The sequence below is a fragment of the Triturus cristatus genome, chromosome 4_2 (genome assembly GCF_964204655.1).
Source record: "Triturus cristatus chromosome 4_2, aTriCri1.1, whole genome shotgun sequence".
Lineage (NCBI taxonomy): Eukaryota > Metazoa > Chordata > Amphibia > Caudata > Salamandridae > Triturus > Triturus cristatus.
The window spans coordinates 779,218,215-779,241,419 of record NC_140586.1 but is presented as its reverse complement, the minus strand read 5'-3'; the positions used below and the strand labels follow the sequence as shown (position 1 = coordinate 779,241,419).

General features: G+C 49.2%; 1 protein-coding gene across 1 annotated transcript in view; it reads right to left on the bottom strand.

Annotated features, from left to right (window-relative positions):
• Positions 1-20,732, bottom strand: part of LOC146835031 (cytochrome P450 4B1-like) — a 268,573-nt gene extending 247,841 nt beyond the window's left edge. The window contains exon 1 of the mRNA XM_085602692.1: positions 20,387-20,732. Within this exon, the coding sequence (XP_085458818.1) occupies positions 20,387-20,578 (192 nt within the window). The 5' untranslated portion in view covers positions 20,579-20,732. The remainder of the gene's footprint in view (positions 1-20,386) is intronic.
• Between the last annotated feature and the right edge of the window lie 2,473 nt (positions 20,733-23,205).

Here is a 23,205-nt window from a genome sequence, read left to right as displayed (position 1 = left end):
ACTGACTCTAGGCTCGACCTAAAAAGGAGGAAGGGCGAACTTGCGATGGCCCAGTTGGTAGAGCGCAGAATGCAGTGGAGGAGCGGACATCCTTGGGTCACTAGTTCATATCCGGTTCAAAGGTCTCTGCGGCACAAGCAGCGGCCTAATTTGAGTTGGGGTGGCGACCCGGTGCAGCCTTGCAGTCTGTTGGATGGCCACTTCTGTGTTAGTCATCTCTTTACAGCAGACTGTTTTGAGGGTGCCTCCCACCTGATGCTTATGAATCGACCACGCACTGGAAGTAGAGCGAGCGATACACACTTCTGTCCTCAACGTCAATGTTCCACCACAATCGGGGTGTGGGTGCCAGCAGGCCTGGTGTTATATTATCTTAGGGTATTTCTCACTTCCCCCCCCCCCCAGACAAGCGACTATGTTGTGGAACGCATGAAAGTCATATGGCCTTAGTTGGCGGGGCCATCATAGGAAATAATATGGGTTTTAAAAGACCCTGCGGCATAGTTCCTTGTTTGACCGGCAGTTTCTCCCCCAAAAAATTGGCAGGAGTTTGGAATTTTGTTGCAGTTTTGACTCCTAAATTCAGTAGTAGAGGGTTAACCTACCTGCTGTGAAGAACGTAGAATTGTTTAAATAGATAGCTACGGCGTACTGCTTTGGTCACAGAGATTCCTTTGTTACTGCCAGTACATAAGTCACCAACCTAATATAGGATAGTGAGCTATGAACTAGCAGGAAAGGGCTGCATGCATTATGAAAGGCGTGTGTGATGAGGAGTGCTCTTAACCCACTGCAGGGCTATAGGTAACGCTTTCCAACACATAGAATACTTGGGAGAGCGGTAACGCAGTCCCTACAAATTACAAAGCAAGCATGATTCAATAGATGCCTATGCTGAGTAGTGACATCCTCTGCAATATCAAAGTCTTTTAAATGTAATAATAATGAAATAGGAGAAGCCAATAGAGCCTGTGTGTGGCGCCTCTCGGGGCATGGGTACACACCTGTGTAGATATGTGAGGCATGGTCCAGCAACCATGTTTTATTTCATGTTAAAAAAAAAAGAGTCTTGCTTCTCTGGGGTAAGTAGAAAATGGCATCAGGACCTTAGGTTCACACAGTGCGATCCACTGACTGCCATCTTCGAAAAGGGCCATCTGCAATCTACATAGGGCCCATGGTTGTCCAGCACGTGGCGCAGAGTGCGCACATCAAACCGGGATAGTGGGGGGGCATGGCTAAGGAGCCGATGAGGACGGACGGGTGAGCCAGGAGCTCCGCACCGACCCCACGATTATCCTGCACTGGGAGCCGTTGATAATTACCCAAGTATGGGATTGTGGATGTAGGCACTGGGAGCTGCCAACGGTGGTAACAGGCGAGATCGGATCCCAGCTGACGGCCGGCGGCTGAGTGAAACAAAGAGCCCCTCCTGTGCGCTCTCAAGATGGCGCTGGAGGTGGCTGCTCGGTGCCCTTAATGAACCCGGAGAGAGGACTTTGAAAGCGGCCCTGGAGATCTGGAGGGCTTTGCTGAGCGCGACGAGTGGCATCCGACTCCATCTCCGGCGGGACCCCTGAAGTGCAGAAGGAGCGGGGGCCGCGAAGGCACGAGATCTGCGAGTGCTGGCTTAGGCTCCGGGGGTGCCCGGCTGTGCAACGACCTGTGGTAGCGAGAAGAGGGGAAGAACGTACAGCCTGCGGCAACCCCGGTGAGCGGAGACCCGTGAGGGGCTGAGCGGTGCCTCTCTTGCCCGAGTTCGGCTCTGTGGTCTTTGCTGGGGGAGCTGACCACCATTTTGAATGCTCTGAAGAGCGGCGGACCCTGCGACTGGTGATATGCAGAAGCGCACCCCTGACGGCGACTAGGACGGTAGAGCCCTGCTGAGTGTGAGCGGCAACGTCCGCATCCGCTGATGGTGGGACCCCCGGAGGGCTGGCCGAGCGGGGACTGCAGCGACAAGACGGCCGCGAGAGCTGGCCTGGATGCGGAAGAGCCTGTGGGCGCAGCGAGGTCAGAGGGGAGATGAGCCGGCAGCGGTGCGGCCCGTGACAGCCCTGCAGAGCGGAGATCAGCGAGGGACTTGGCGGTGTGTTTCTTCCCAGGGGCCTGGATTGCTGCCATTGCTGGGAGCGCCGGGGACGGGCCTGATTGCCATCCTGGTTGCGCCGCGGGCAGTGGGAATCACGACTGGGGGCAAGTGGAAGTAATTCCCCAGCGGCAACCGGGGTAAACCCCCAGGGCCGTCGCATAAAGGGAGACATTCATTGCGGGCACACTGTAGCGAGATAGATCACCGCAAGCCTCCCTATCCTCGCAGGACTCCTATGGCTGTTTCAGGCCCAGAGATGAGTGACACTATTGGGCGGGGCCGGGGTTGGGAAGCACTAACCTCCGACAAACGATCTTCCCACACTGCATAACTGGGGAGCAGAGTGGACAGCTGGAAGGGGAGCACACTGCATTTGGGATGCTGGAAATAAAGGGAGATTGCTGAGTGAGCGGATGAGCAGGGGGCTGCCAGGAGGCGGCGGAAGGATTCCCTGGCTGACGACACTGTACGGCGAGCGGACTGCTGCGGGCACTGGTGAGTGGGGCCTCCCTCGCAGCGGGCATTATCTGGTGCCTGCGACCTGCTCAGTACGGACTGAAGGGACTTCTGGGAGGCTGTGCTGCTGGCCTGAAGCTCCACAAATTATGGGGAAACCACGAGGGAAGCAGGGGGAGCGCCCCCGGAGCCGGAGGAAGAGGTACTGTAGAACCGCAACCTGAGGGGATGATGCAACAGCAGGTCGACCAAATACTTAAAGTCATTACTGACACTAGGGATGCCCTACAGCAGGACATTGCGCATGTGGCTATAGGCCTGGGCCTCCTTCGAACAGACCACGCTAAACTGGCTGACCGTGTGAAGCAGACTGAAGCGACGTTGGAGGTCCTGGAGCCTACTCAGAATGTGCTGGAGGCTCAAATGGGGGATGTCACGCACCGATTACAAGCCCTGGAGCAGAGGGCCGAAGATGCTGAAGGGCGGAACCAAAGGAATAATGTACGGGAGGTGGGGCTGCCGGAAGGGGTGGAAGGGGCCAATATGGTAGACTACTTAGAAAGCTGGCTGCGGACTGAGGTTGCCCCTGAGGGCCTGCCCCTTCTATACCCTGGAGAGAGCACATAGGGTACCGGCTCGGCCGCTGGCACCCGGAAGGCCACCCAGGCCGGTGGTGGCACGACTACTTCATTACAAAGACAGGGACCTGCTGCTGAACAAGGCTCGCTCTTCGGGCCCCTACAGGGTGGATAATAGTAATGTGACACTGTTCCCGATTACACGTTTTGAAGTACAACGTCATCGAGCTTCGTTCATGGCGGTCAAGAAGACACTCCGAGATGAAGGCCTTCAATTTTCCCTGATGTTCCCGGTACGCTTGAGGGTGTCCATGGACGGTAAAGCAGACTTTCATGATAGTCCTGAGGAGGCGTGGACCTGGTTGGAGTCCTATAGAGGAGGTTCGGGTGAAGCACGGCGCGGCATGGGGGTGCCTGCGGATGCACCGCGCCCACGCTGGTCGCGGCGCATTTGACGGCGCCGTCCTGGCACTCAGACCCATGGTGACTCAAACGGAGAAGGAGAGATCGGCGGCATTGCAGGCTGTGACGGAAATATCCCAGGAAAGAGGTGTGTCATCGGTGGTGGCGACAGACTCGGAGAAGGGCTCAGCGGGAACTGATTCTGATGGGACTGACACGGGAAGTGCTCAATTACCACATGTTACGCCTGGGACATCAGATGAGATCGCCGACGCCTAAGACTTTTCCATGAGAGCTTTTAGGGGGGACTGTCCCTTGCCTATCCCCTTCTCCCTCATAGGCTTATATTGGCAATTGGTCGGTAGTGATGACAAGGGCTGGCTGGGTTTTTGAAATATGCGGCTCCCTCAGAACGGAATACCCCACGGGGTGTTGGGGCTTAATCATCACTAGGGGTAAGGCGCCAGATAGTGGTGGCACTGTGGATCAGATTTTCTCCTCTCTTGGTCACCTCCCCTATCTTTTTCAGTTTGTCGTTCCTCGGTAGCTACCAGAGGGAAAGTTAGTTAGTTTGGATGGGAACTAGAATCTTAGTGCCTGTTCTGGAGTGGGGATGTTGGGGGTTTTTGTGGGTTTCTTTTGAGGAAGTTGGAGCCACCAGTGTGTCCACAAGAAGCGGGCAGTTACTTATGGGACCTGGATCACAATATGGGGATGTTACCTGAATTAAAATGCATCACATGGAATGTACGGGGGATACATACAATGCTGAGACGCCTTGAGGTGCATGCTTACTTGGTGCGCAGGGGGGCCAACATTGCTTTCCTCCAGGAAACTCATAGTAGCCGCGCTGAAGGTTTTGCTGGAGAGGGCAACTTTTTTTACACTACATACTTAGCTTTTGCCAGGGGAACACTGATATGGGTTAGAGTGGCGGTCCCATTCCAGCCGACGCAGCATTTAGTGGATCCTGAAAGAAGATTTGTGGTGGTAGCGGGTCGCCTTAATGGTAAAGATGTGACGTTATGTTGTGTATATGCCCCCAATGTGGACCAGGCGGCCTTTTTTACTCACCGGGGAGGTTGGCGCCCTACTTGACTGGCCCGGTAATAAAGGGTGGCGATTCCAATTCTATAACAGAAACTAATATGGATGGGTCTCATCCCCCATTGCCTGAAGCGCCCATACATATAATTTCTAAAACCAGATGGGACTGGCAGAGTAGATGGGGGCTAATAGACAAGTGGCACGTGCAGCACCTGGGGGAGTGAGATTATTCCTTTTTTTCTGCGTTACACGAATTGCATGTGCGGCTGGATGCGGTATTATGCACTCCAGATATTCATACCAAGGTAGGTCACAGTGAATATCTCACGAGAACACTTTCGGATCATAATCCGTTATTGTTGAGGATACACTGGGTCTAAGAGAGACCCGCGATTCCGACCTGGCGGTTGTGGCCAGAGGCACTGGAAGACCCTGTCTTCCGCGAAGAGGTTGGGACAGGCATCACTCGATACTTCCTCGAGAATGAGGGCACGGCATCGATGTCGGCACTGGAGTGGGATGCTTTTAATGTGGTGGTAAGGGGAAGGTGTATCGCAGGATATAGATGCAGCAGAGCAACGTTTGTGAACGGCTGAGAGGGCTCGCCCTGAGAACTCGGGTGCACAGGGGGAAGTCTCGGATGCTAGAGAGGCAGTGGCTGTACAAATAGAGCGGTTGCGTTGTTTCGACCACAAGTCATACTTGGCGCGTGAGCACGCGGAACAAGACAAAGCAAGCACACTGCTTGCATGGTTGGCCAACCCTGCTCCTCGGGGCACACCCATATTAGACCTGACATCTCCGACGGGAGCATCAGTGTATACCCAGCAGGGGATAAATGGGTTGTTTTTAGACTATTACACCGAGTTGTACCGGAGCAAATTACGGGTTACTGGAGATGCCATAGGGGATTTCTTGGCAGATATAGCGTTTCTGCACTAGAGGAGACGCAAGCAGACCTGCTGGTACAGGAGATTACATTAGGGGAAATAAGGAGTGCGATTAAACATATGGCACATAATAAAACGCTGGGTACTGAAGGGCTACCTATAGAGTTTTACTCGGTTTACATCGATTTCAAAGCCCCTAAGTTGTTGGCTGTTTTTAAGGAGGCACAGAAGGTTGGAATGTTAACGGCCTCCACCCGAGAGGCTGTTATTATTCCCTTGCTGAAGCCCGGAAGGACCTCTCAGATTGGACAGCCTACCACCCTTTATCCATGCAAACCTCAGATTATAAAATTCTGAGTAGGATCCTAGCAACTCGGCTCCTCCTATATATGGTGCAGCTGGTCCACCGTGATCAAGCGGGATTTAACCCAACCCGGAATACAGCCACCAATGTGTGACTCCTGCTCTGCATATTAGGGGAGGACTACCATCTTGTTCCCTCCGCGGCCGTCCTCTCGGTAGATATTGAGAAGGTGTTTGACAGCCTGGAGTGGCCATACCTATTCCAGGTTATGCGAATGCTTAGTCTTTGGGAGGCTTTTGTGGGATGGACAGAAATTCTTTATAGATCGGCGATGGCTCGGGTGCAGACGGGGACGATGGTTTCCTCCCCTTGCTCAGTAGGGCTGGGAACGCGACAGGGGTGCCCGCTTTCTCCTTTGTTATTTGCATTGGCCATTGAGCCATTAGCGGCACATGCCAGACTGGGACAGCACTACCACGGGCTAGACTTACGTGGGGATATGCAGTATATTTCACTCTATGCGATGATTTACTTATGTTTCTGGCTAATACGGCGGAGGCTCTGGAAGGAGCGACGACCCTTCTTCACGCATTTGGCGGGGTTTCGGGGCTGGGGGTGAATTAGGCGAAGACCTGACTGTTTCCGGTGATCCCATCAGAGGCCGGTCCCACACATGTTGAAGGCATTCGGTGGGAACCTCGATGCTTGCCCTATCTCGGAACCAACATCTATCACACACCTGATGACCTGCTAGAAGGTAATATAGGCAGAGCCATGCGAGGACTTAGGGGTAGCTTAACGTTTTAGGGTACTCTGCCACTTACGGTGGCCGGTCGGGTGGCGCTTTTGAAGATGGTAGCACTCCCCAGGTTGTTGTATTACTTTAGGACACTGCTAATTTGGGTTCCGGGATCAACTTTTAGACAGCTCCGTTCAATGGTCAGAGGATTTCTGTGGAGGAATGGAAGACGGCGGGTGGCACTGACCACGATGATGCGCCCGAGGGCTGATGGGGGACTGGCTGTGCCAGACTTCGAGCTATATTACTTGGCAGCTCTACTGCAGTGGCTTACTCAGGCAGTGGCTCTGGAGTTTAGGGGCCCAGATGGCCCTGACGGACGGTGAATTCCACGCCATATACTGTCCTTTATTGCACTTTAGCAGCGGCTGCGCCTTGGGAGGCTTTCCAATGAAGAGCGGACGCTGAGGCAGTGTTGGAATCGGAGCCAGTGCAGAGCTGGAATTGCCCGTCCTTATGCCCCGGAGATACTTTTGGGTATGTGTACTGCACTCCCGCACAGGGGGACTGGACTGCGTTGGCCAAGTGGGAGATGATGGGAGTACAAGTATTGGGGGATTTATATGAAGACGGTGCTCTGTTACCCTATCAGGCCCTACAGGATATATATGGCCTCCCTCGTGGGGATTACTTACTACATTCAGCCCTGGTTTCGGCAATACAGCGTCATTGGAGGGAGGGACTATTGGAACCACAGACGTCCATGTTGTGCCAGTATGTAGTGATGACAGCGGGGACCTTCAAAGCTATTACATGTTTATAAAGGCGCATGGTGGACGAGGGAATGGAGCCGTTGAGGGAATTGCAAAGGCAGTGGGAGGTGAACTTAGGTAAGGAGATCCCCGAGAAGACATGGGCTCAATTAGTCAGGAGAGAATGGAAAAGTACCAGGAATGCCAGATTTCAGCTGGTTCACTTCTTTATACTACACAGGGCATACCTTACTCCAGCTAAGATTAATAAGTACTTTGGGATAGACACAGCCCAGTGTCCACGTTGTACTCTAGAGGAGGCGGAGTTTCATCACATGATGTGGGGTTGTCCGCATCTGGGAACATACTGGGAGGAGGTAGTTGACCTGCTCTGCGAAGCTACGGAACGGCGAGTCGAACCTGACATGACATGACCACTTGCACTGGTTTCCGCATACACCCAAAACGAAGGTAATGAGTACGTTTTTAGACCTAGGTTTGTTGCTGGTTAAGAGAGATATCACAGCGCATTGGAAGTCAAGGCAAGGGCCCAACTTTGAGAGGTGGAACGCAGAATTAACTAAATGGGCAATGAGTGAAAGTACAGTTAGGCTTCAGCATGCCAAGCGGACTAATAATGATAAGGCGTTGGAGACTGCAAGGGCATGGAAGGCCATAGTTATGTACCTGCAAGCGCCGGAGGCAGACTCAGATGAAAGCTCGGTCCTGAATGCGCAGACGGGATCACCCTGAACCACAAGAGCAGAAGGGAAACCCCTGTTACAACCATACTGTGCTGTGTATCTGTCGAAATGGGATGATTAGAGGTTAGATTGCACCGTGCTGCTGTTATTGCTGAGGGAATTGTTGTTCTATCATTCATAAGCTGCAAGTAGGAAGGACACACCGATGAAAGTGGGTGGGTGGGTGGGGAGGAAGGTGGGAGAGGGTCGGCTTAATTTTTTAAATTATATTACTCAGTTAAAATGGCACTGGCACACCTTGACTGCTAGCAAGGAATGGACCTCTGTCCGATTGTTGTACGTTATAGCGGTATGTGGCTAGCAGAATGTAAGCATACAAACCACGTGCTTGTGACGATAGGGTACAATGAGAAAATGGGCCAGAGGGGCTGTTGCTAAGATGTACACTGAGTATTATTACTGCTGTAATATCTGTCTGATGTTGTATGGAAAACTAATAAAAATATATAAAAAAAATTTAAAAAACAAATAGTGGGGCCCATTTAAAAAAAAAAAAAAAACAATAATTATGAGAATATAAGAGCATGTTTCAGCACTAATGAGACATAGGACATCACCCCTGCCATATTATGGCAGTAGCTCAACTGGTATTGCCTTTTTTGACAGCAGTGGCCATACAGCTTCAAGGAAAGCTAAATAAACGCGCACCTGCCTTAAGCTAGGATGGAAGCCTCATGGGAGGCATTTCTACTGTGTGTTAAAAAAAACATCTTTTATAAACCTTACAGCATAAATGACCTTTCTGGTTGAAGAGGGGTACAAACAGGCGAATGTGTCTTGGTGGGTAATTCAACGTGACACCAGCCTACTAACTGGGATATTGACCGCGGGAGCCTATAGACTAGTATGAATATAATAATACTGCTGGACTCAATGATAAGCTCGCTGAGACGCTAGCTCACTGTTACAAGTCGTACACACTTGCACATGAGGAAACAGCTACAGACAAAGAATTGTGGCACTAGGTGGACATGTGGTGTAGTGTTTTCAGTAGAATGTTTAACAGAAGTAGGTTAGTCCCCCATGTTGCGTTGTGTGTTCTGGGAAATCCCTTGTAGATCTAAAGTCATTAAATTCGACAACAGTAACAGTGGGGTACAGCCTGGGGGTTGCGAAGCATGGCTGGAGCCTAAGTGCTGGGCGGGAGTCCAAACAAACATGTAAAAATGCCCACGCATCACCCAGCAGGCTGTCCAACCACTAAAGCGCAGAGCAATCATGGCAAAAAAAGGCTCTAGAGGGTAGGAACAAAAGGTGACTCCTTGCACACTACAATGCTAACTCTCAAGGCTAAGTGTTCATTTCTTGGTGTTTCAATGTGTCTGTGTGCCCAGCTATAATGATAGTTTCTTAAAGTGGTGAATTAGGAGGGTCCCCTCTGTCCTGTTTTCCAGCAGTCCATGGTATGGGTGTCTAACAAAGCCAGTTTTTTTTGCGTTAATCAAGCAAATGAGTTGTTGGCGAAGGTGTGCTAAATCACTCCTCCTAAACTTGGTATATGACTGTCTCTTTTCTTTCATTTATGAAATCTATGAGTGGAGACGACAGGCTGGGTGGCTGAATAGGATCCGACTGTGCCCGCACACAACTGTGAGAAATGCAACCAGCGTTCTGCGACCCTAAGGGGATTAAAGGCGGCATACGCATGGCACCCCGAGGTCTTGGTGATTCAACTGGAAGGCAGCGCCTCGCACAGCTCGGGAGGAGGGACCTCCTCCACCTCACCCAAACAGGCTTGGCATAGGCGACCAAGCTGTGTGGCAGCACCACCATCATATGGTCTGAAATCACTGGCAGGCTGTGAATAGTCCTGGGAGGAAACAGCGGCCAGCAGATTTTGCAAAACCAGTGGCCTGGAGAGCATTCAGCACGGTCTGATCAAAATAGGGCACCTGCAGCTTTCTGCCCAGGTCAGGGTGCATCTATCGAAAGAAGGGTTGAAAGTTTTTTGGGCCAACCTACAGGTAACCATGGCACTGGCAGGATGAACTTCCCCCCAAAAAAAACAGAAGAAGAAGAAATGGAAATCGACAAGGAGGACAGGGGAGCCGGAGGGAGACGGAAGCCTCTCTTGCGGCAAGGTGACTAAGAAGGGGTACATTTGTTGGTAAGGAGGCACACCGGCAAAGCGGTGTGGAGGAGGAAGGACACTCACCTTCGGATGCCCTACGGCAGGGTGAGTAGGCCGGAAGGGGGGAGCAAGCGAAGACGGCAGTCGCAGCCCAGACCTGATGAATGGCAGGGCACAAAATGGACAAATAAGGTAGTGAGTTGGGGCCTAATTCCAGGGAGAGGCTTGCCCCCCAACGCAATCAGCATGAAATCCAACAGGGAACTTAATGACCCTGTGAGAAGTTGGCCTGGCATATGCTGGTCACTAGTTATAGTAGCCACCTTGCACCAGTCCAATTCGACTCTTATGGTAGATAGGTTTAAGACAACCTTTTAAAGAAAGCTATCCTAGTGGTAGCTGTGGAGAGCAGCCTTCAGGCTAAGTCTCAGAGGAATGTAAAGCAGCTTGTTTTACCTTATAATCTCTTGAATTACCAAATGAAAGGACACCACACAGGTATATATATCAAATATATATGTATTTATTTCTAGACACACTCTACTAATCTCTTTATGAGATTAGAAGCCGGGAACACATTCAAATATCAACGTTTCACAATAAGTTAAGTACAAATATGGCTGGGGGCGTACCAGACCATATACTAAAAAAACTGGGTTAGGAAAGTCGACTTGCAAAATGACAAGGCCTAGGGCCTGTAGGATCGCTGGGGCTTCACTACTGCAGTGAAAGCAGGTAAGTAACGGACCCACGGGAGACGCTTGCAGTGTGTGAACATAGCCACGGGTTCCCTATTGATTACAATGGAGCAAGTCGCGGTTTGATTTTTAAAGTTTTAGGGTACTTCGAGGAAGTCTACAAGCAAGCAACTTAGAAGGTAAGTAATTAGAGGGCCAACACATACTAGGGCACCGGAGTGCACAAGCTACCTCACCCAGGGAAGCCGGGTGCATAGGTGTCTTTTGGTGTCGGGTCGCGTCCCTGTTTTCTATGGAGACCAAAGAAGACTTCTGCTTACGTCGACTGAAGAAGTGTCCGGTGGAATCCAAGGGTGGATTCCAGATGCAGATGACCTGAAAATTGAAGGGACAGTGTTCAAAGTCACTTGCCAGTGACCGGTGGCCAGGAGGATGGCTGACCACGGATGTCGGGTGATTTCAGGTGATCAAGGGTGTTTTGACTCTTCACTCACGAGGTCCAGGAAGTATCGACGATGACCAGCAGCTGGATTTGGAGTGTCCCACGACATCTGCAGCTTACTGAGGTGTCGGCAACTGGATTGGAGCCAACAAGCCTTGGGAACAGCAAGTCTTGTGGAAATCGAAGAAGGTCAGCGTTGCAGACCAGCAAGGTCTGAGGGACTCACCCAGCGAGGGTGAGTGAGGGCAGGCCTGGAGCAACCAGGGAAGCCCTTTGAGTCAATAAGAAAGTCTTCAGGGGACCCACAAGCCAACGGGCAAGGGATCGCGAAGACGCCTCTTGAGGAAATGCTTCACAGGAGCCCACGGTCACTCGGGAAGGGGTAGGCCTCTGATTTTCGCTGCAAAACCTGCTGGAAGCTTGGGCCACAAATGGTCCAATGCACAAGTTTGGAGAACGTCGTGAAGGGGTTGCACTCGACAATAGTGCACGGTACCCGGGTACCATGGTTTCCATATTTTCCAGAACTTTTTGGGGCAACCCCGTGCTTTGTATGTCGTCTTTTCCCCCAGCATATACATATCCATACTTTTTTCCCACTCCGTCAGTGACGGAGTCACCACAGCCCCCCATGCCTTGGCCAAGTCACGTTTCGCAACCACCAATCCCAACTGAAGTAAGGTTAACTTTGGTTTAGGGAGATCAATGTCAGTGGATATCCCCAGCAATATGAACTGCGGACTGAGTGGTATCGTGTCTCCTAGGACCGTACCCAACCTTCCCAGCATGTTGGCCCAATACTGTTGGAACTTTGGGCAGTCCCACACCGTGTGAAAAAATGTACCCCGCGACCCTCCACATCTCAAACAGTCCGGTGTTTCTGCCCTCCCTATACGATGTAGTCGCACCCTATCATAATATGCTCTGTGCAGGTATTTAAATTGTATCAGTCGGAGCCTGGATTTAATAGCCACCTCACGTGGGCGCATCAGTGCAATTTCCCAGTCTAAGTCGTCCATCTCACATAACTCTGCTTCCCATTTCCCCCGCAACTTCTGCAGAGTGTCCGGCTTGTTGTTAATTATCGTCCTATAGGTCCATGAAACCGCTTTCTCCGCAATTTCCCCCATTAGTAATCGCCCCTCCAATGGCGCATATTCCGGAATATCATTAGTGTCTAGGCGCTGTGCTCGCCAGGCATGGGTCAGCTGCAAGTATTTGTAGTATTGAGTCTTGCTCATATCATATTCAGCCTGTAGGTGTGAGAATGTGACCAGTTCTTTACTATGTATGATATCTTTGAGTTGCGAAATGCCCAGTAGGTCCCATTGTTGGAAGCCTCGGAGTTTTTTAATTTCCTGAAGCCGGTTGCCGACCCAAAGAGGGGTTTCCCTAGTGATCCGGCCATCCTACTTCATTTGTCGCTCCGCCCGCTTCCAGGCTGTTATAACAATCGGTGACGCCGTCAGGAGTCGAGCTGCCCCCTTCCCTCCATATAAATAATGTGTGTATGGGCGCTGGGCAAACTGCATGCGTTCAAGTACGTATGTGGGATGATCTATCTCTGCATGCTGCCACTCGTTCACAACGATTAGGTGGGCTGCCCGCTAATATGCCAGAAGGTCAGGCAGCGAGATACCGCCGCTGTATTGGTTACGTTGCAGTGTCGCCAATGCTATCCTGGGCGGCTTCCCCTCCCAGATAAATCTGCGCAACTGATCATCAATTTTATTGAACGCTTCGACTGGTATGAACTGGTAGGTATTCTACAATACATAAAGAGATTTGGGGAGCACTATCATTTTATACAGCGCTGCCCTGCCCAACAACGTTAGCGGCAGAGACCCCCACCTGTCGACGTCCGCTCGGAACTCCCTGAGCACCCTATAGAGATTATGTTCCAACGCCCTTGCTGCATTGGTAGTAACATAGATCTCTAAGTTCTTGAAACCCTCCCCGGGCCAACTGAAGGTGACTGTGGCCAAGAGCCTGGTCTTTACTCTTACCTACTGGATATATGTACGATTTCTCCCAATTAATTTTGTACCCAGCATGAAAGCCATAGGTCTCGCAGCTAGCCATAATTGAGGGGAGCGTCCTCTCTGGGATTGTAACGTACATCAGGATGTCATCCGCATATAAAGATATGCGTTCATCCATCTCTGCATATCCTTTACTCCTAAACCCCGTGATGTCCGGGTGCATTCGGATCACACAGGCGAGGGGCTCCAACACCATGGCGAAGAGCAATGGTGACAAGGGTCAACCCTGTTGGGTGCCTCTACCTATTGGGAATTCCCGTGACACCGCCCAATTAACTCTGACACTGGCCACTGGTTTCTCGTAAAGCACAGCGATCCAGCGTCTAAATATCGGACCGATTCCAAATTCCTCCAGTACAGACATAAGGAAGGGCCAATAGACAGTATTGAATGCCTTTTCAGCATCGAGAGAGAGGACCAAGGGGGGATCCTCTCTACCGTCAACCTCTTCTAACCAATTGTGCAACCTCCTCAGATTAAGCCTTGTCGATCGTTTGGGCATAAAGCCGGATTGGTCCCGGTGAATGAGGCTGGTAATGACTACAGCTAGCCTGTTTGCTAAAATTCTGGCCAATATCTTTGTCTCCATATTAATGAGAGAGATTGGGCGATATGAGCTACACTCTTGCGGTGACCTGTCCTTTTTGGGGATTACTACAATGGTGGCCGTCCGCAAGTCTCTGGGGAGGCTGCCCGCCTCATGCGCCTCCAGATATAGTTGGAGAAGATGCGGGCCAAAAAGTGCTGCATGTTGCTTAAAGAACTCCGGAGGTAGCCTGTTAGGACTTGGCGCCTTTCCTGCTTTCATTTGGCCAATCGCCAACGCGAGTTCTTCTGCTGTGATTTTATCATCCAACATCTTGGACTCAGCGTCTACTAGTTTGGGGAGCTGTATATCACGAAGATATGTTTGTATCTAGGAAATTTCGGCCAGGTGACGCCGTGTGTAAAAGGCCTCATAATAGTCTGCAAAGGCATCAGCTATTGCGGTAGGGGTCACGTGAGTCTGACCATCCTCTGTTTGTAGCTGTTCAACCCACCTACTGTCGAGCTCTTTCTTACTAAGCCATGCGAGTAACCTACCCGTCTTGTCACCGACATCGTATATGCGTCGGTACATGGCTTGTATCGCAGTCTGTGCCTCGTGCTTGGCCAATGAAAAGTATTCCTGTCTGAGGAGTTGAAGACTGCGTAGCAGCGAGGGGTCACTGCACGCACTTGCCTGTGACTCGAGCTGCAGCAACTGGGATTCCAGCGCCGTGATTTCCTCATGTTCTTTCCGTTTCTTACGTGCTATAATATATTGTGCCCTATCTCTTAGCACCGGCTTGTAGGCCTCCCACAGGGAGATAGCCGAGTCCACCGACCCCAGATTTTCTTTAAAATACAACTCCGTATCCACCCTGAGCTCCCTAGCGACCTGAGGGTCCTTAAGTTCCCACGGACTCAGTTTCCACTCTCCCTTCTGTTGGTGTGCACGGGTACCCACCGTAAGCCACAAGGGTGAGTGATCCGAGAGGCCCCTAGCCAGATACTCTACTTTGTGGATCTCCCCAAGTTCCCCCACCGGAGCAAATATGTAATCAATCCGCGAAAAGGCCTTGTGTGCCCCTGAATAAAATGAGTAGGCTCTAGACTGAGGATGGTGTCGGTGCCATATATCTACAAGCGCCAGGGTATCTGTAAACCGTTTAAGTGGTGTCTCCCTAGAGTTTCCAGGTTGGACAGTCGTGCGGTCCGTCGTGGGGTCCATAACATCATTAAAGTCGCCCCCTATAATGTGCGTGTCTGACCCAGCTTCTAAGAGAATTGCTGTGAGTTTGTCCATTGTTTGCTTTTGGACCTTAGGTGGTGCATATACGCTGATAAACGTGACGTGCCTCCTCTTCCATACCCCTTTAATCGCCACATACGTGCCATTGGGTTCTGCCCAAGTGCGTTCCAATCTGAAGGGTGGGTTTTTCCTAAGAAGTATTGCCACTCCCCTCGCCCCTGTGGAGAATCCCGCATGTGCCATAAGTCTATAGGCCCCCCTGCCTAGGAACCCACATTTAGTACCCTTCAAATGCGTCTCTTGCAGGAGGATGACATCAGGTTTCAACCTTTTGAAGTACGCAGCCACTAGTCCCCTCTTAACCTTGCTTCCCATCCCATTCACGTTCCAGGAGAGGATCGAGTACATTTCTGAATTAGTTGTAGCCATCCCAGTGGTGTATCATGTCTGACATGTCAGCGATCCCTTTGCCCCTTCCCCACCGCTGTCTATTTCGGAGTATCACAGTATTTGCCTTTCCATCGCTATGCCACCCTGCCTCAATGTCATTACTCGTGTAATTCTATAAAACAAAACAATCCCCCCTCTTACCCCAAACTCTAAATCCCAAATAACAGGCTACCCCCATCGTACCCCCCACCCCACACTCTGCAGGCACTCCCGTCACCCCGTAACTGGTCAACAGGACAACACTGGTGCCGGTAGACCACCTCGAGGTCTGTAGCCCCCCTCCCTCCCCTACCCACTTAACTATCGAACACTAAGGGACAGTTCACTGTGTTCCTCCCTCTACCCAAAAAGTGGCTTGAGTCCTCCAAACCTCGGGAAGCCCACATCGTCCCCCAGAGGGCAGCCAGCCCCAGTTCAACCTTTCTCTTCATCTCCGCCATTCAGCTGCTGGACTTGAGGGTTATTGCAAGGAGGGTCCTCTGGAAGCCCACATCGTCCCCCAGAGGGCGGCCAGCCCCAGTTCAGCCTTTCTCTTCATCTCCGCCATTCGACTGCTGGACTTGAGGGTTGTTGCAAGGAGGGTCCGAGCCTGACGCCTCCATGTGTTGGATCTGTTCCAGAAGAGGGTGCGTGCCGTCTTCGACCGCGGATCTGCAGGTTCCTGCTTGTTCAGAGTTCTCATCTCCACTTGACCTCTGCAAGGTTTTTGACAGGTACTCAAGGGCAGTATCATCATCCGTATCCGTGTTGACGTTGCTCTGGCCCTTGAGACGTAGGGATCTCCCCTGGGTAGTCATACCCTGAGTCCGGCGCCTGGGCTGTCGTCTCCGTCGCCTTTCCTTGCTCGGGCCCCAGTCCAGGCCCCGCCGTTTGTCGGCCATTGACAGGGCCACCGGCGGGGTCGCCTGCCTCAACTGAGGTCTTTCTTCAATCCATGACCATGCCTGCTCTGGTGTCTGGAAAAAATGAGTCTTGTCTTGAAAAATAACCTTTATTTTAGCTGGAAACAGAAGCATGTATTGGATACCAAGAGCTCGGAGTTTCACCTTCACTGGGTCAAAGGTGCGGCGTTGTTTTTGCACGTCCCTGGAGTAGTCAGGGAACACCATCACCTTCGTATTTTCATATTTTACCTCACCCTTCTTCCGGAACCCTTGAAGTATTAAATCTCGGACCTGATAGTTTAGGAATCTAGCTATCAGTGGCCGGGGTGGGGCTCCTGGTTGCGGTCGGACTCCAGGCATTCTGTGTACCCGTTCAATGATGAAGCATGAGGAGAATTGTGCCTCCGGGAAAGTGTGTGTGATGAAGGTGAGGAGGAACCGGGCCGGATCCGTTCGTTCTGCGTTCTCTGGAAGGCCTACGAATCGCAGGTTGTTCCTACGAGCATCATTACTTTTTAACCTATATCCAGCAGATCTGGGAAAAAGCCCTGACTACCAGCTGTCTTGTTCCACCTCATCTAGTCCATAGATCCCTTCACATCCTTCAATACGCAGATGATATAGTCATTATGGACCACACCAAAGTGAGGCTTCAACGAGCACTGTCCAGCCTACATGAATACAGCATAATGAACTCTCTTACCATCAACCAGGACAAGACAAAAATACTTGTATTCGGCCACCACAAAAACAAAAAACAAATCTCATGCACTATGGGCCTCACAACCATTACGTCAGCCCCCAAATATAATTATCTGGGGGTATGGTTCACAGAATCCGCTCAATCCTTGGTTCATAAAAATGCACTGAAAAAGAAATCACCTGCAATCACCTATGGTTTTATCAGGCTCCATAACAACCTAAAAAGCCAGTCTGCAGAGGTAATAAAGAAAGTAATTCAAGCATCTCTTCACCCAGCACTCCAATATGGACATCAAGCTTACCCCGGAGCCTGCTCGGAAATCCTGGAGCATGCACAGTGCATGGGTTATAAACAAATCTTTCAACTTCCGAAATACCTTCTTAGAGCAAGACTCATATTGGAATTTGGGCTGGTTAAACAAGCCTGCATCTTAAAATCTCCGGAAAATTCTCGTAAGGGCTGCCTAAGGAACAATTTTGAAAAACCATGCTCCCTGTGGAACAACCAGCTTAAGAGAGCATTAGCTACCACAGAGATAAATCAATCGGCAATATCAGCAATTTCGATCTCCTACGCAACATGGAAAACGATCATTAATAGACAAGTAAAACTGGCCTCATTCCAGCAAGATCAGGCTTCATTAAAATCAACACTTTTCCTGGCCTCGTTGAATTCTTCGTATCTGGTATCTAAACCCCAGCTTTAAATCTTAGCTTCCCTTAACTCTAAGACTCGAAGAGAGAACACATACATGTGAATGCAGGCCCTACCGATATCAGACTTTGATCGAGCCTGGGCCAACCAAAAAGACGGAGGAGCCTGCATATTATGCAACTACAAACAGGAATCATGGACCACTGTCGGAGATTTAAACAAACACTCAGGGTCGCTCTTCACCCTTGCCTTGGTCCCTTTCAACGTCACCACAAAGTCCAGAAACTGATATTGGACTATTACACAAAAGATTTGGGTGACAAATAACTCTTCCCCTCAGCACTGAACCTCTCAGGCTTTCATTAAAAAAAGGGAGAAAGCAAGAACCTGGAGAAATGTTGTAATGGTCACACTATACATCGCTAATAGCAAGCACGTTACAGGAGCCCACAGTAATGCCTCCAGAGGGACAACCACCTCTGAGATAAGAACACCAGACACTGGAATACGCAATAGCACCTCACTTACCTCCGACCATAAATACTATAAATTGGCACCAGACCTTTATCCTACTTTTCTGGTTTCTCAAAGAAAGTTTACAAACGGGCTCTTCTATTTAAATATATTCACATCAGCTTTAGTCTTTAGGAGTCTACAAAGCACATGCACTTTATCAGAGAGAAACAATTGTGGGCTAATCAATCTCTAGCTGCTAAAGGGATAGGGATAAGCAACGGAGTTCTGATGGGTAGAATTGATCAACCATGGGCATTCCTCTACACTAAACCCAAGTCAGGCTGATACTTATAAATTAACTCCTATTTGTTAGGTCTGACCATTCTGCTTCAAACACACTTTTAAAACAGATGCCAGTAATATTGAGCAGGCGCCCCCCGCGCCTAGAGGAGGGGCGCCCTTAGTAGCGCCACGGGATCGCGCTCCCATGAGGGGCTGGTTGAAGAGGGGGACTGGCTAGTGACGTTAGAGCTTTGGGATGTACGGTGAGAGAAACGAAACCGAATACCAAATAGTAGGTTATTTAAGGCAGTGCCTTAAGGGTCTCGTCCTCTTTGTCTCCCTGGACCCTGACATAGCCACAGGGGCGTTGGCAACCAGGAGTTCCGGTATCCAGTGATATTGACTTTTAAATGTAATTGTGATTATAAGTAACTGTAATTACTCTGTTTTATTGTTATGCAATGGTTTTAAATAACTTATGCAAATAAATAAATACAACAATACACTACCTGTGCTCTACAAAAAACTCACTTATGTATAGTTAGTATAAAATAATCTTGCTTCACATTTAATAACAATATACATATCTAAATAGAGAACATGACAAAGTGACACATTTTGAGTAACTAGTGGAAAAGCTATCAGGGTTTCATTAAAAAAAAAAAAAATTGATTTCAATAGAAATAACTGCATGCACTTAGTGGAGACAGCGATAAATGTTGAAAATACATTTGAAAATGTTGAAAAGTATATTTTTCAATCTTAAATCCGTTATTTTACTTTTCATGATATTTTTGCCCGATTTTCATTTTTTGGTAGCTCATCCTTTCTCCGTGACTTTAGTGGACACCTAAACAAGCCGCTGTGGGTTTAGGAAGCAGAAACGCAGATTTTTTAGCTTGCGTATATTTAACCCACGCCCTTAATTACATTGGCCACGCCCCTTTGAGAGACCACCGAGTTTTTCCATTCCACTGAAAGCCCTGCACAGCACCATCTAGGGACGGCTCTAGGGCGGTGCGACCGGTACCACCGCACCGGATGCTGACTTGGCATAGGGGCGCCTTAAAAGCACCTGCTGCCGCATTCCTGTCCTCCAGTAATTTTCAGGAAACAATTAAAATGTCAATAAAACTCTGGTGATTAATGTTCTTCTTGGCGAGATCGGAGTTTTGTCTAGTAGGAGTTTTGACTCGTTTAAGTTTTGATTCATGGTAAGGCAGCGCCGAGGGTTATTATGCCTGCTGCAAAGAGCATGTACCATGCAGATCACAAAGTGAATGTAATGTAAGCAGGTCAGTGGGTTACTGCTTTTGTCAGAGACTTCCTTTTGTTAATTGTAATTTACAGTGAGCTATTAACTTTTACCCCCAGACTTTCATTATTCCAATAATAAAGAGAGCCCCAATCCATTGCTTTAGATTTTAAATTCAGAGTTTGTGCTTCTCCAGACCAAGCACTCTTCAGCTATACTGCCCACCTGTATGGATGACATGTGAATCCACCCCTTGTTGTCCCCTGTCTGATGTAAAATGTCCTATACACTGATTTACACACCTATGATTGACAGTCTCTGTGTAATGTGTGTGTTATGTAAAGTGCTCTGACACGCTTCACTTTTATGAGTGACGCTATAAAATTAATTAAATGCATCTGTGAGAGAGTGGTTATGGAGACTGTTAAAAGGGTGGTAGGGAGGGAATCCGTTGCGGAGGTGGTCATTGGGGAGGGGGCGGAGGGGTAGGGGGAGGGGGGGCTAAAAAACTGTGAGGGGTAGGGGGGAGGGGGGGCTAAAAAACTGTGACGCACAGGGCGCCACCAGTGCTAAAGCCGGCCTTGGCACCACCGATGCCTCACTCACAATTGGACGGGCTGACTCAAAGCGCTGGGAAATCCCACTTCTTACCTCCTTGGCGTGACCAAAGAACCAGTGTTTGGGGGGTCCGGGGAAACTTGCAAAACTTGCCGCCAGCCTCCTATTTTGAAGATAGAGCGTGACGACTTTCAGCAACAACCCGGCGACGCACAGCAAGGCAGCGGCCTGAAACACCCCGCTGACGTCCAGGGACATCCCGAGGGCGTACAGTGCGGACGCCATGGGGATGCTGTTGCTGCTTTCTCTATCGTGCTTCCTTCTGTTTTCTCCCTCCTGTATTGCATGTTACCAAGTAGGGGAGAACATGGCCAATGGGAGGGCTGAGCTTGAATCGCACAGACGGTGGCTTTTCATTCATATAGTTCCAATTTACCGTAAACGAGGGTGTATTGCATGTTACCAAGTAGGGGAGAACATGGCCAATGGGAGGGCTGAGCTTGAATCGCACAGACGGTGGCTTTTCATTCATATAGTTCCAATTTACCGTAAACGAGGGTAGGCTCAGACACAGCGCCACCTGTTGGAATTTTGAAAAAAAGGATCGGCCCCAAAGTTCCATTTTACTAACACATACAATACATTTTCTTGCGCACCATTTACAATAATTTTGTTCCGTTTTTCTTTGTTAAATTCCTCAAATGTTGTCGCACGTTTCTACAGCAGCCTGTGTGTTATATAGATGCATGCATGGGGAGACGGAACACCCACGTGCCAATGATTTATTTTTTTGAAATTAGTATCGAAATTTTGTTTTAAAACGCGTCAGGTCTGGCCGTTCGGTAGTTATGTCACTGGCACTGCACTGCAGTATCATACCACTACGGTCTCAAACCCCAGTTTGAGAAGATTTCAGGTAGTGCCTGCCTAAATGTTTCACGGTTTCTTCTGTTCCCTTGGTCGGACGTTCTTTTTGTTAGGAACGGCTATAGGCGAATTCTTTTGGAGTAGTGTAAATTAAATTGTTCTAATGAGAACCAGTCTACGAATGAAAATAAGCAGGTCTTGTTTCCATTCCAGCCTTCGTCACGATCTAAAGTAATTGCCATTTTAATACTTGTCTAAAAAACGCCGCCCCTGTGTGGCATCTATGGGGCATATTATCAAGCCAGGCGATAAAATTATCGCCGCTTCGATAATGGGCTTGATAATATGCCGCAGAGAATTCCCATAGAAGCCTATGTTAGATGTGAAGGACATCTAACATGGGCTTCAATTGGCATTCCATAGAGCATATTATCAAGCCCATTATCGCCGTTTTAGTGGTAGTTTTCTGCCGCTAAAGCTGCGATAATTTTATCGCCTGGCTTGATAATATGCCCCTGTGTATCATCATGACCATTGCTATAGTTACTGTTATGAGTGACCTACTGGTGTTCTAGATTGTTAACTAAGGAAGCCAGTTAGACAGTGACCTAGTCGTGTGTGGATGTACCTGCTTACTCCAATAAAGCAATATACTAACAAGAGTTCCCATATATGCGCATATGCTTGCAGAGAAGGAGGATGAGTGCACACTGGTAAAATTTGCCAAGTGCGTCTGTGTTTTCTTTAAAAGTTTATTGGCACGCTATTAGACAGACACAGGAATGCCTCACATTGTCAGTTTTTGTCACGCTGCGCAATGGAATGCCCTTTGAGCACAGAGATCGGTCAAAAGTTAAAGTGTCCGTAATCACTTGGAAGCGCGAACGAGTTGAAATTAATGCTTTCTTTTCTTTTACAAGTCTGCTACCTGGTGGATTTTCAAAGTATTTCATGAGTTTTGTTTCCTTCTCAAAGACTGTCAGTATGAGTGAGGTGAAAGCAATATTTAAATAATCTGTGCGTGAAGAGGCTGAAGTGCTTACAGTTATGAAGCACCAAACAGGTGCGCTGAGCAGGGGAGAGTGTGATATACGAAATGGTTTATATCGGCCTGAGCTCCCAGATGCCGCATCCAATTACATTTTGGTTTTTTTTAGGTATTGAAAATGTGTTATGCTTTATCCTTGCTGCCTAAGGCCAGGACAGCGAACAGAAGCCCTACATGGGATCTCAGTGGTGGGTTTCATGGCAAGACTAAGGCTGTACATTCTGAAACGTAATGAGGAGCCGGCCATAACTGCCAAGTGTTTCTCATTGCTCATGCGTGACATTTCATGGTTTCAGTGTACTTATGAGTGACATTGAACGACCAAAATGCGTGACACTTCCAGCAAGCAAGATCAAGCAATGAAGTCCATGGAAACAGATACGAGAAATTACAGCAATTTGAGCAATGAGAAACCCTAAAAAAATCCTGAAACTTCTGCAAAGCCCGTACACTTTGCAGCAGCCATACTAACCCTCTGTGTTAATTTATGGTGAGTGTAGGAAGCTGGCTCTGTATTTGATATTATCACTAGGTGGGAATACCATGCTCAAAGTCCAGGGGTTTCCCAAAAGTGTACAGGGCTCAATGCAAACCCAAAGTGCTCTATTAGTGGCAGTGTGTGCGAGCAGCATTAGGCCTAACAGAGGAGTGCAGGACATCTGTTGCACAACAGTGATCAATAATGGAGACACGATTCAAGAAGGAGACCCAGACTAGTTTAAGAAAATTATACTTAGTTTGTTCTTTATTTTGAAACCAGGGTCTCTGCATTATGGTAAGTACCATTCTCAGTAAAAATACTTTTTGGGTTTCAGAAGTTTGACAGTGCAACTTTAAGAGCAGTTCAATATTAGCCTGTGGAGGAAAACAATTGTGCGGTGTAACAGGCATATATACACCACTTACAGTTCCAGTCCAGGCTTCGGATGTCTCAGGCCATCACTGTAAGTGGAGGGGCACTGGGGGCACCCCAAAAGGTGCAGGATTCAGTATCTAC